Source organism: Patiria miniata, unplaced genomic scaffold, assembly GCF_015706575.1.
Source record: "Patiria miniata isolate m_02_andy unplaced genomic scaffold, ASM1570657v1 HiC_scaffold_5, whole genome shotgun sequence".
Taxonomy (NCBI): Eukaryota; Metazoa; Echinodermata; class Asteroidea; order Valvatida; family Asterinidae; genus Patiria; species Patiria miniata.
Window position 1 is genome coordinate 19,482,078 of NW_024037072.1, and position 14,043 is coordinate 19,496,120.

Here is a 14,043-nt window from a genome sequence, read left to right on the forward strand (position 1 = left end):
ATCTTTCCTACTTGTTTAAACATTTGAGCAAGGGGTTTCTTTACGTTGACGATTTCTTAACGTGCAAAATATTGTGGCATGTTTATGTTTGGCAATGGTTGTACCATCGGGAACACTTCTCTTGAGTAATTTCTTAAATGTTATCTTGCGTAAGTCTGACCGAACACTTATTTAATTAAAGGACCCGTGCAAAGTAATATAGGTTTTCCCGGACAATTTCGGAAAATGTGCGTTTGAATTTGTAAAACATAAATTCAATTTGGCGCCGAATTTGAGAACGACGTACATCCTGGTTTCATTTTCGCAATAACTAGCATTCGATGTCATTTTGCATCAATCAAATGAACGAATGTGCATAACGTTTCATTTAAGGGATTACAAATACGTGATTAGATTTTCGGTTTGGCGTATGCGTTGCCGATTATTACGAATGTGCAATCCAATTCGCAGAAAATCGATTGTCTATTGTGACACAGGCTGAATTGAACATTCTTTTTCATTTGTTACAATTTAAATTCGCATTTTCGGCATTCAATTTAAATAAATTAATTAGGCCTATACAAATCATGATACAACTTTGATTCATTAATTAATGATTCATTAATTAATCAATGTATGCCTTATTGATCATTAATGTGTTTGTTCTTATATACACGCCTATGTGAAATGTAGGCAAATCAAATGTGAAAATGATATTTAATATGACCAATATGAAATCACTCAAAATAATCTTGTAGCCATATTATTGAGACGGTAAAGGGACACATCACGTGTCATGTTACATGGGATCTGCATGGGGACTTTTTGAATATTCAAAAATTCAATCATTCAATCAACCATTCCTCAACTGTTACTTTAACACATAAGTGAATTCCAATGCTTGAACAGGCATACGTTAAAGAACACTGCGAGGGAAATCAGCTGCACATTTAGCGAAAAAGATTGATGATAAATTAAAAGGAAAACAGGATTGCGGATGTGCCTCCGATTTCGCGCTTAAATGAAATGTCAATAACACTAAATGCAGTGCACATTCGGGAAATCGTACGCTGATTTTTTACGACTGAATGCACTTTCACGGAAAAAGAATTGTCATTTGTTAAATAGAAACAGAGATTTGGAACGTTCATTCTATTTCGCACGAAAACAAATGCTTCTTTTACACATTCGTGTACACATTTTCCGAAATTGTCCGGGAAAACCTATATTTCAATGCAAACCTTGTATACACATCTTTGTGTCACATTATTTTAACCTTAATTAATTGGCCATTTTCCCCCTCTTTTCAGTTTTCACTGTAATCCAGTTTTAAAGTACGTATTGTAGATGATTAAATCGACACGCGTGCATGCACGTACGCATGTAGTCTGGAACCATTTTATCAACACGCTTAACGGAGGTTACGTGAATACTGGTTACTAGATTTATCATCGTGGGGGTGTGTCAGTCATGTGATCAAAACGAGCCATGCCATTGGCTACAGCTGATGATTGACCCACACGTACACATGTCACAGTAAACAAAAATCGTACAACGATCAATCCCATGTAATACGTGCACGAAGGACAGTTGCAAGTTTAAGAATTACGTCGTCTTTTACGACCGCAAATTACCACTTTCAGAGCACTGAATTCAACCTAATTCCTTTGCAATGTCGGAAGGAGCCCTACAGACCGATTTTATGACCCTGACGCGGTTTGTTCTCGAGGAACAACGGAAAATTCCAGGCGCAACCGGCGAGTTGACCCAGCTACTGAACTCTTTACTGACCGCCATTAAGGCCGTGTCGTCTGCTGTACGCCAAGCTGGAATTGCTAAACTGTAAGTTGAACTGGTCATCGTGATGCATAATATTTTTAACCCATGTTTCTTGTCCATTTTACACAAAACCTTCCTGAAAATCTTGGATGCTGCGTGTGCTCTAATTTAAACAGACTGGAGGGATACATCTATTTATGGTTTTTGTTTTCTTCAGATTTATCATTCAACAATATCATATGATTTTTTTGTGTTCGGTGTTCCTGATGTGATCTAGTCCGAGTAACTTGGACCCAACTTATCGCCTTTTTTAACATTTGGACATGGTCTGGCGATAGTGGGGTTCAAGCTAATACCGCGACCTGGACAACATCATCCAGACCATGTCCAAATGTTAAAAAAAGGCGATAAGTTGGGTCCAAGTTACTCGGACTAGATGTGATCATGGTACGTGGTTCGAATTAAGAGACTTTTTGGTTTCATTAGACTGTGTAAATAATAAAGGAGATCAAGTATTTCTGGAAATATAAGATTTGTTTTATATCTAAATTTATTTTACTTTCAGACATGTCAGAGGTTTCTCTTGTCTTGTCACATGATTCTGATGCCTAGATACTGGTCTCCCTCATTTACTTCTAGAATTAGAAGGCACCTCTCGTTAGCGTTTTGGGTGGATTGGTGTTTCAGAAATTGAAATTCCAGACAAAGGTATTTCGTCTATCAAAGTGCATTTCCAAAAGCCATAGGGTACTGACCCTTTGAAAAATCACAATGCTAGAACTTTTTTGCAAGAAGGCTAATCAGAGGTGCCTTCAAATTCTAGAAGTATCCCTCCATATCTTTAATAACATCCTACACTACATCATGATAACACTTTCCGACTGACGGTACATGTATATTTAGCAATTGAGCGGCTACATGTATGATGACATTATTGATAATTATCAATTCAGGTATGGTATAGCAGGCGGCACCAATGTGACTGGTGATGAGCAGAAGAAACTAGACGTCTTGGCCAACGATCTCTTCATCAACTCCCTCCGGTCGTCCTTCACCACCTGTGCGCTCATCTCGGAGGAGAATGAGACGGTGATTGAGGTTGAGGCAGAGCAGAGAGGGAAGTACATCGTCGCCTTTGATCCCCTGGACGGCTCCTCCAATATCGATTGTCTCGTCTCCATTGGATCCATCTTTGGCATCTGGAGGAACGTAAGAATGAGTTGTCTTTCTTCTCCACCTAAAGGCCTTGATTTCAACTTATACAACATTTCGTAGTTTTGAAGTTGTGTCCATAGCAAGTTTGGAAAGAAGTAAATCACAAGTCAGTTCACAAGTCCGGTCACAAGTAATGAGTTATGAACAATTACAAAGGACTGCCTAGTTGTTGTGGTTCATTTGAATAGCTTGTTACTTAACTTGTGACTAGGTGACATATATTTGACTTGTGATTGACACTTGTGATGAAATTGTGAGGACTTGGGATTGATGTGACTGCAAAGCTGGTTGAACCAAGGCCAAAAATCAGTATTTCGGTAAACCCCTTTCACACTAGCAAGAATATCCATCACGGCTTAATTACGTGGGTAAATTTCATCCCCGATTGACGCGACCAGGTTTGAGAGGCTTCACCCTTGCACACAATCCAAAATTACGGCTGACCAATGAACAGACCAGTACTAGCGTGAATTGTAAGCCCTCCCGACTCGTGTTCAACCTGCATGGGTCTTTCCACACTCGGTGGACTTTTGTTGAATTTTGAATCAAAACTGATATTGACCTCCTGACTTCCCAAACCCACCCCCCCCCCCCCCTCTAAAAATCAGCCCTTGGGATTTAATTCCTTTCTGCTAGAATTTCTTGCCATCAAAATCCTGATATCATCTTAAATTTCTCCTTCTTTGTGGATGTAGATTATATTTCCTCCATATATTTACATAGGAGAGGCTACAGCCTATTACCATCTACCTGTACCCATTTAAGAATACATTTTCATTGCTCCCCCCCCCCCCCCTAACCATATATCACTGACTCCTACCATCTTATTATATACTTGAAAGCCTGAATCAAAAAAGTGATGCACTAAGAATGCCTCGGTCACCAACTGTTTTTTCCCAAACATCTTCATCATGACAGGGAACCAGCGATGCACCGACCAAAGAACAGATCATGCAGCCCGGTCGTAAGATGGTCGCAGCCGGCTATGCTCTGTACGGCAGCGCTACAATGGTGGTACTCAGCGCAGCAGGCACCGTCAATGGCTTCATGCTGGATCCTGTGAGTCCTTTGGTTTTTTCTTATTTCCAAAATCTTCCAATATCACGGAGCCCTTTTTTCCTTAGAAAAATCCACTGCTGTGTTGTAACCAAACAACAGTAAACAATGCACAATCTTTGTGCATGCATTTTTCAAGATCATCAAGCTCCATTGTAAAGAAGGCTTGGCCAAACCTTCACCGATCCTACACAATTCTCAAAAATATCCTGTTGATTTCTAAGGATTTGGAAGGGTAATGGTCAGTGTATGTTCAAGGCTAATACGACAGCAGTCTTGTATGAAAACCCCTTAGTGCGGAGCACATTTGGCACACTTTTGTTTAATAGTTTGAAGCATTTCATTACAAGCTATAGACAGATTGGGTTTTTTAATTTTTTGTTTTCCTTTTAAGGCAGTTTTACCACTTGTTTATGGGGAGAAACTAAATAGCAAGCTGATATACGGACTTGCAGAAAAAAATGCAGTATATCAGCCCAATGTCTTTGAGACATTCTCCCCTGCAACCTCTCTCCCCCACATAAAAAAAATATCCCTTTCACCCAATCAGCATAGATCAAGTGGTTAAACCAAAGACTGTTGTCCTGGTCCAAGATTCAGTGATGTTCATTTTTTGTCTCATGTTGTACATCTTTCTTAGGCCATCGGTGAGTTTATCCTAACAGAGCGTAACATCCGCATCAAGCCACGAGGCAAAATCTACAGTATCAATGAGGGATACACTGAACTCTGGGCCGATGCCATCAAGGAGTATGTGGAAAGCAAGAAGAAGACGACCGTAAGTCAAGAAACTAGTTGCATGTGACCTATGATCCGAACCCTTTATCATATTACACTATAGACTAATCCGCCGACCGCATTTACAAGTCACCCTCACATTTGGGTTGTACATTTACAACCCCTCTTTCTATAAAAATAGCAAAAGGGATTGAAAAAGTTAATTTAAAAACATGATAAATTGTAAAACATAGGTGCATTTTACACCCAGGAGGCTGTAAAATGCACCACAGAGCATCTACATTTCAAAATTTTTCGGACCACTCGCCGTATGGGCTTAGCGTTCGCAGGTTCATCTATTTTTTTTTAAAGCTCCACTCACACCCCTGTATTTTCTAATGTTGAACCATCCTGATCAAAAGTTTTTACTGTAGCATAAAAAGCTGCCTGTGTGACCAGGTCTGAGTTGGAGTTTATTGGAACTATCCCATGTCAAGTTTTGAGATTTAACTAGCTTTTTTTGTTGTAGCAGTGGCACAATGAACCTTTATATCTGATACGACATTTCACCCAAATCAAAATTCATTACAAGTCAGATCACAAGTCCATCACAAGTGAACAGGACGAACAGGAACGGAGATGACAAATAAATGTACTTGTCACAGTTCATTTGAATAACTTGTGACTTGACTTGAGACTGAAGGACTTGTAATTTACTTCTCCATGTTTATTCACGTTTGAAGTCGTTATCGGTTTTTGAATCAAAACACTGCTTTGTTTTTTGTTTTTTTCTTTTTGCCGTTAGCTATCGTCGTGTAAGTCTTTTGTCTTGTCTGTCTCGCCCGTGTGTCGTTATCATGTTGTTTTTCTGTTGTTAGTTTGTCTGTAAGGGCTGTTTCGTACAAGCCTCGGCTTACTTAAACATCCCCATACTCCTTACTTTCTCTTGTACATATATTGAAATAAGTTTATCATTTCTTCTAAGCGCATTTTACTTTTATTATTTTTGAGACAAATTTATTGATTTTGTTATTTTGCTATTTACCAGTCTTTCTGTTATTTATGGATGTATTCTCTAAAGGAGTGTGGAATAAATGTCTTCTTGAATTGAATTGAATTGAATTGAACTTGTAAGGACTTGACTTCAACTTTGATGAAAAGTGCACTTACACATATATATGCGTTGCTGGCACTGTTAGGCAGAAACTGTGTACCAATAAGAGTGCTTGTGTAAACACCAAAACAAAACGAAAGGATCTAATTGGTCATCTGACTCCTTTGTTTACAGGAAGAGAGGGCGGCATACGGTTCCCGGTACATCGGTTCCATGGTCGCTGACATGCATCGTACATTGGTGTACGGGGGGATCTTCTTATACCCAGCACACAAGAAAAGTCCAAAGGGAAAGGTAGGTGACATCTTGTTGCAGTTGAAATTGTTTTGATTCACGAAATAGTTGTAGTTGTGATTATTTTGATTCATGAAACAGTTGTAAGTTGTCAATTTTCATACATTCTCTGGCATTTGTATTACATCATTTGCAAGTGCTTACTCATAAGCATCACTTCAGGTCTCTCACTATAATATGGATTTTTATCACAAATTTGTTTATTAGTCACTGATCAACTTGTATCCTCGATGTAGATTAATTGAGAGTGGTAGGCACAAGCCAAGAATACATATTAATTCAAAACTAAATCCTGCAGGTTTGGAGAATTTTGGTAGGACTGAGGAAGGTAGAGAGCCCTGAGGCTCGAGCCCCACCCACCTTTGGTTCGTGAACATTTCGTGCTTGTGACTAAGTTTGACCGAGCTACCGTGTCACCTGAGCACAACTCATGATCTTATTGGTCAATACACACCCCTTGTTTGACAAACAGGACGGATAGTTTTCTGTATTGTGGAGGATATAAGAAGCTCCAGGAAGGTTTGGAGTAAAAAAAAAAGTCAATGGGGGTAGCATTAAAGATGCATTCTCTTCTCTTTTTTTTGAGTTTCGACTCAAAAAAATAGATTTCGTTCAATTGCTATTTTCCTACACTGCTAGATATGGTATTCTTGAAATGAGAAAAAAAGGATATTTCAAGAAAACATTTCTTGTATCACTCCCTAGAAACTTTTTCTTGGAAATGAGACAAGAAAATAGTTCTTAAAGCAAGAACTAATTTCGTCAAATAAGAAATGTAGGAAAATCTTCTTCTTTTTTTAGCAGTGTAGCAATATATAAGTTATTCACTTTTGAATGTGACATATTACAATAGAAAATGTACTGACATTTAGTAATTGAATTACTTTTTCCTAAATTTGTATTTTTTGCTGCCAGACAATAATTGAGCTCCCGCTGGGCAGGTTCATTTGTGCACTAAATGAAAGCCCTTTTGAGAGGGTTGCAGATGCCCAATATTGGAAAAAATTTGAAAAAAAACAACCAAATTTAACATTAGTTATGAGAAAAAAATGAGGGTTTTTTAAGAGCATGGGGTATGCATCTTTAACCAATTACAGTGAAACTCTTATCTATTTCCAGAACTAGAACAGATTCTGTGAAAAGTTTTACCCAATTAATTTATGTTTCCGTTTATTTTTTCTCCAGTTGCGGCTGTTCTATGAGAGCAACCCCATGGCCTACATTGTGGAGCATGCTGGCGGCTTAGCCACGACCGGCGAAGAAAATATCCTGGACATCCAGCCCACCAGTATCCACCAGCGCTGTCCGGTCATCATGGGCTCCAGCGAGGACGTCAAAGACTTCCTGGCCATTGTTGAGAAGCACAAGAAATAAGCCCCGTTTCTTATTGTGACGGGTGGGTTTGTTTCAGTAACCAAAGCACTGGAGTCATAACAAAATGTAGTGGTCGTGTTCTTGTTTTGCTTGTTCATCCAGCAGGTAGTATCTGTGTTGTGTTGTCGTTGTGGCGGTGTTCAAGTAGCCAGAAGATGGACTATAAAGCCCACTGCACACCTTTCCGATTTTACCGACTCACTGAATCACCGCTACAGTTTTTTCCACCATTTCGGAGACCAAAATGTTTACCCGCACACTGGCCCGATATAACTGGTCACATGATGACAAGTCTGACTGTCACATGATGACAAAATGGCAGCCGTCAATTTTGAATCATGTGACTTCCTTTCAGAATCTGATTGGTTAACATTAAGTTTGCGTCTGGTGAAATCAGACTGCTGCCCTCACACCTTTTTCGGTGACATCAGATCCGGTGAAATCAGATGTGAACAAATCAAATATGTTTTATTTCATCCAGTCGCCCGGTGTATAGTAAGATGGGTCCGATTTTCAGTTCATACCTCTGCGATCTGTCCCAATGATCCAGTGAACTGGTGAAATCAGAAATGTGTGCTGCGGGCTTTAGACACAAACAGTGGTCAGACAAATCATATTAAGTGCTTAGTCTGTTTTGGCTTTAACTTGCTGATTATAATCCTTAATATACAATGCACTAAAAGTACAAAATTCGACTGAGCACGTCCCATTTTGTTTTGACAAAAGGGTAGATGCCTGATGTCCGACCGCAATTTTACCCTCGGAAGAGTTTTAATTTTCTTTTTCCGAAAAAGAAAAGGGGTTTTTATTCCTCTTATACCAAAGTCAGGAGCTTGGTTTGTTTGTTTTTTGATTATTATTTTTTTTAGGGGAGAGGGTTGTGAGTCGATGGTTGTGTTTTTTTTTCATTCTTTCTTTCATCTGTTTTGTCTGCATTCATGTGATTATTTCTCACACATAACTGCTATCTTTTCGTTTACAATTTAAACATGATTACCCATTTTTTCCTGTTCTAGAACAACTCACTAAGCTGCATTTGTTTAAATTGCAAAAGAAAACTCACTCTCAAGGGTTAGCCTTCAGTCTCAAAGTGAAGCTTGTAGAGCATTATTCAGTATGTATTTGCCTATTTGTGCCCATGAATTAGCTGCATAAACAAGATACAGGGGAGGTTTTTTTTTGGGGGGGGAGATTCGATAGTCAGTATGTGTGTAGTCCTTAATAAGTATGACCATTATCTTAGGCTGACAGTAAATTCATGGAAATTTTGAGACGTCCAGGTACATTGTAATATGAATTCGAAAAAAATTGAAACAAGTACTGGACTGGACTTCCTGCCATTTATGGTTGAGGAAGCAAAATACCCAGATAGGTTTGTGACTGTATCCAGTAAGTTTATGTCCAGTTGTCTTGTTTCAAATTTTTTGAATTAGGTTGACAAAAAATTTTCTGTAACCAACAAAACGGTTTCTGATGCAGCTCCATATTGAAATAAATGTTCTTTTTTTTCCTCAGTGCAAAAATAATTCAACTCAAAAGAATTTTAACATTAAGTTTGCTTTATTTCCAATTGGACAAGACGTGCTACATGCATTTGCAAAGTATCAAAGCATTACTTTCACCTTGAAATACCTATAAGATTAAAATTGCACATAGTATTCAAGTTAATGCAGGTTAAGCGCCAGTTTAAAGCTTTGGACATACGAGTAAAGTGTGCGTAATAAACTTAATCATGTTTTAGTGATGCATGTACATTCTACTTGCAACTTGTTTTAATAGATGCATTCAAAATGCCACAGGTGAGTACCAGTTTACTGGATTCACATGTCATGCTTTTATATTATTTGTTACCCTCCATTTTCCAACTGAAATCATATCAGGTTTGCAAAGTTTATCACCATTATGCTTGTCGTATACTTTTGTTTCTTATTTATGATTGATCATTAAAAACAGTAGAGACAATGTTACCCTTTATTTGTAAAGGCTTCGTACTTGCTTTTTTATCCCCTGCCAGGCCTGTGTGTCTGTGTGTTCCATTTTGGTTGGGTTATCTGTTTAGTGCTGTCAAATGCAAATGCGAATTCAATCTCAAGCGAACCTGGTGACAATAATCTTTCGGTAGGGGAACTTAAGATGACTTGAGACATTTGAGGTCAAAGGTCATCTGGGGTCAAATCAAGTCATTGTTTTGGTTAGGTTAACTGAAAAGTGCTGTCATATGAAAATCAGACTTCACTCTCAACAAACTTGGTGACAATAATCTTTGGGTAGGGGGACTTAAGATGGCTTGAGACATTTGAGGTCAAATGAGGTCATTGTTGATTTTGGTTTGATCAACTGCAAAGTGTGCCTACTAACTGACTGTATAAATACTGCCAGCATGCCAGGGGGATCGCGCAAGTTTAACTTGCAGTGTAGTATTTTTATATAAATTATGAGTGTGAAAGAACCACTTGCAAGTTTACTTTGTTTCCGAAGAACTTAAAATAAACCTATAGATCCCTAACAGTCCTGAATCCTCCAATTTCAATACGATTTTGCACACCCCCTAGGGAGTTAGGGTTAAGATAGCTCCATGGTATGACGAATTATATGATCAGTAATCCTGTAGCTAATGGGGTTGTATTTGATCATAATCACTGCCAACTGTTAGCTATCTCGTAGCCTACCTGTACCAAGCTATAAAGTGCAAATGCTGAAGATATTAAGTTGGACCCCCCCCCCCCCCCACATGCTCTAATCTGTTCTGTGGAGCTGTGTGCAAGGCGAAATATCAGCTAGTTGGAAAACCCCACAACCCCCTTTACCACCGGACCACTGCAGTCAGTGGGCTTAGATTAAGGGGTTTTTGGTTAAAATAAACTCAATGTGCGAAGCATACACATGCATATTGAACAGGGTCTTATGGGCCCTAGGTTATTATATTTGCTGTCGGTATATTTATCTTGTCTCCATTTGTCGGAACGTTCTCCATTGGGAAGTATCTGCAATAGCCAGTACACCTGTAAGATAAAGAAGAATATGACCTAATTTTGTAAAAGTTTGATATCGGCCCATGCTCTCATAAAACTGTCAATTTCTGTATCTTGAGTTTCTTGATTTCTTGATAATTGAACGACTCGCACATAGCTCGCCCCTTCCAAATAAGAAAAATTATTCTGAATTCATCATCTCGACAATATTTTCAAATTTCAACTTAAAAGTAGGTTAGACAAACTACCACAATAACTGCGAAATCTAAAAGGCAAAGTACGTTACTGTGGTATATTTTGCCCAACCCCATATCCACTGTATAATATCCCCTTTTTGCAATTCACAGTTGACAAGACTGAAAACCACGAAAAGGGGAAACTGTGAACAGATGAAAAAAAGGGAGTTGACATTTTAACGAAGGAGGGCAGATGTTATTATAAGGTACGGAAGACAAAATTGTGACCCCGAAATTCATTCTTGCATGGTTCTCGCAAGAATAACACAAAACGCCTAGCTTTTAAAGAATGGTTGGGTGGACGTTTATATTCTTTTTTTTTAATGCTCTTTCTTAGTAATGTCATTTCGTTTAAAACGCGTTTTTGTAGCCCAATTGGGTGCATTCCAGGCCAAAATATCAAAGTTTAAATAGATCTGCACTGAACGTGGGAAAACTTGTAAATTGTAACTTTATTGTTCTACGTTCGACAAATAAAAACGAGAAATAATTCAAGAGTTGGAGAACACAATCTCCCGGCAGCTGATTTCTCATTTTTAACATCCAAATCGAGAAAACAATTGAGTAGGTATGCAGCTTTGAATTGCCTCGTTTTGTTTAAATTCTCAGCAAAAAATAATGACACGCATCTCCCTGCCGGCGACAGTAAGTCAAGCGGCGCAAAAGAAAGCCGAAAATAAATACTTTTGCAGACTTTAACATAAAAACAATACATATTTTCGTTGAGGAAAATATCAATCGAATTTGCTAATGAGGCGTAGACAGAGCAATGTGCACAAAGCTTCACAAAATGATAAACTGGCCAAATTCTCACCTAGATACAGAGGTAGCCGACCTCGAAGGAGCTGACGCACCTGGGGTCGGGTTCCTTGCCCAGCACGTTGGCCAGACGGAACGAGCAAGCCCCGGGACTCCGCTTGCAGTACTCCTCCACCTTGCTACGGAGGTCCATCTCCATGTAGTAGTTGCAGGTCGGGTTGTTGTAGCCGGTGTCGGATAGAAGGAAGTAGGCGGAGTCAACCCAGGGAGTGTTGGGGCAGGGCAGCTCGGCAAGCTCCTTCACGTCAAAACGGATAGCTGGAATAAAACACAGGAAACACATTGTACAAAGATGGACATTAAGCTTTAATTACGTTTTCGGAGTACACATTCCTACGCCTTTGATAACGTTGACTTATACTTCAATCACTCATTGTCGCAGGTTCGAATCCAAACTAACTAGATTACAAACGGGGTTGTCCCCACCTGATTTGTTATTTCTGCAGTGCAACGCAAACCCGATTTCTTGTGCACCTAGTTTACTTTGCCTTCAAGGAGTTCCCGAATAGGCTATATGTTTTGGAGAAATCGGTTTGACATTGTGCATCGAAGAACAACATTTGATAGACGAAACATTGTGAAATGTCTTACACTGAATAGGAAAAAATAATACTTATTAGCTGTCGCGAAGTTAAAAACAAAATATAACCGCTAAACCAAACATGATTGATATATTTCAACTGCTTTAAGAAGGACATCAAATTAGTGTTTGCCCTCCACCGACGTATAAAAATACCTCCCGAGTGAAAGTTGGAAAATTCACTCGGGTGGGACCCTAACCCACAACTTCTTGCTTTCTACTGCAGATGTCTTACCACTCGACCACCGAGCTAACGGGTTCGATTGGCTGTTTAGAATCTGATGCACATAGCAGTGGGTACAGCATTAACTATTCATCAGATGGAATTACGCTATTAAGAAGGATATGTGTTTAAAAAAAAACATCTCGACATAAAACAATTCTGGTTGGCCTAATTCTAAAGCAAACCATAGCTTGATTAGAATATGAGATACATGTACTACAAGAAAATATTCGATACAGTTGATGAGCTGGACAGAAAATATTAGGTCAAAATGAAGAGGATTACCGGGCTGGAAAATAAAATGTTAGGCCTACTTACTGTCGGCTTGTTGCAGCGCCTCGGCTGAAAGAATCCCCGCAGCCAGAAAAAGACAGACGAAACGAAGCATGGTGAGGAAGTATCTGGCGGGATCCCGTCCAAGAACACAGAAACAGCAATATTTCTCTGATTTTGTGGCGCTTTGAAAAGTATGCTCTCACTGCGCTGTTTTTATCCATATTCGTTCCCGCATATTTTGTGTTGCTCCACCCCCGGCGAGCGCGAATTTAGTTGGTCATCCAATAGAAAACGTACACGTTATCCCCCGCGAAGAATGGCGGGCGAGTTGGACCAATCAGATTCATTTTAAGTTGAAACTTTACTCGTCCGTTCACATCGGAAGCGAATCGAGCGGATCCAGATGGCTGAATAAAAATTGTTTAGTAACACAATGCAACGGTGTTTATTTTGCTGACCATTGTGACTTGATATTTGAAGATCTTACGAACGAGGCATCTGTCATGATGTGTCTATCTTGTCTGTTAAAAGCCGGAAGAAAATTTGTTCAGAGACACCTGATGCCAAAAATGACAGTCACGTTAGCTGTTATTGACTCTAATGGCGAGCAGTTTATAAAATGCCCACTTATAGTGAAGTAAGTGTTTACAAAAACAATCAAATAAATCCGTCATTATGAGGAAATTAAAAGGACATCTAGGGTGATGACACCAGGTGCACCACACTCGATCTGTATACTGGGAAACTAGTTTCCCAGATTACACGGCGGACAGTTTATATGCCATACCTTATCTAATCTTGTCGGATTTATCCAAAAGGATTTGCATGTAGTGGTTCATTGGAAGCCATTGGATGGTGAACTATAGGGTGAATCATCCCGGTTTTCTGATTTGCCGGCTTAAACTTTGTCCATGCAGGTTTCTTGGCTTTAATTCTTTATTAAAGTTACAACCACCCCCCCCCCCCCTCGCCGTGAGATTATAGATTTCCCGGGCTGTTTTAAAACTATTCGAATTAACCGTTTCTAATTTTCAAATTCGTTCAGCAACATCGATTTAGTGCACTTCCAGTGTTTAATTTGGTCCTTTTTCTAGACAATTTCAAATTTAGTTCAAGCAAATTCAAACAATCATCCGCAATTTTTTGTTCGGGAGTATTCGATTTCGTCTCGTCTATATATGAACCTCAAATTCGTCTATAATGCCACACAATCGCATCCTATAATTTTCTTTAATTTCGTCGTACTTCATTGTGATATCATCCGTAGAATATAAGGTATAAGAAAAATCACCTCCGCCAAGGAGGTAATGTTTTCACCGGATTTTGTTGGTTGGTTGGTTGGTTGGTTGGTTGGTTGGTTGGTTGGTTGGTTGGTTGGTTGGTTTGTCTGTTAACATGATAACTCAAAC

At 39.1% G+C, this 14,043-nt stretch overlaps 2 protein-coding genes across 2 annotated transcripts; one reads left to right on the top strand and one right to left on the bottom strand.

The window, feature by feature from the left end:
• Positions 1-1,472: 1,472 nt before the first annotated feature.
• On the top strand, positions 1,473-9,502 carry LOC119740705 (fructose-1,6-bisphosphatase 1-like). Its single transcript, XM_038216085.1, has 6 exons — positions 1,473-1,821; positions 2,712-2,967; positions 3,892-4,032; positions 4,670-4,807; positions 6,035-6,154; positions 7,340-9,502. The coding sequence occupies exons 1-6, from the start codon at positions 1,652-1,654 to the stop codon at positions 7,526-7,528; spliced, it is 1,014 nt and encodes a 337-aa protein (XP_038072013.1). The 5' UTR covers positions 1,473-1,651; the 3' UTR covers positions 7,529-9,502.
• A 770-nt stretch (positions 9,503-10,272) lies between these two features.
• Positions 10,273-12,814, bottom strand: LOC119740706. Its single transcript, XM_038216086.1, has 3 exons — positions 12,677-12,814; positions 11,551-11,813; positions 10,273-10,530 (listed from the first exon to the last, which is right to left on the bottom strand). The coding sequence occupies exons 1-2, from the start codon at positions 12,744-12,746 to the stop codon at positions 11,551-11,553; spliced, it is 333 nt and encodes a 110-aa protein (XP_038072014.1). The 5' UTR covers positions 12,747-12,814; the 3' UTR covers positions 10,273-10,530.
• Between the last annotated feature and the right edge of the window lie 1,229 nt (positions 12,815-14,043).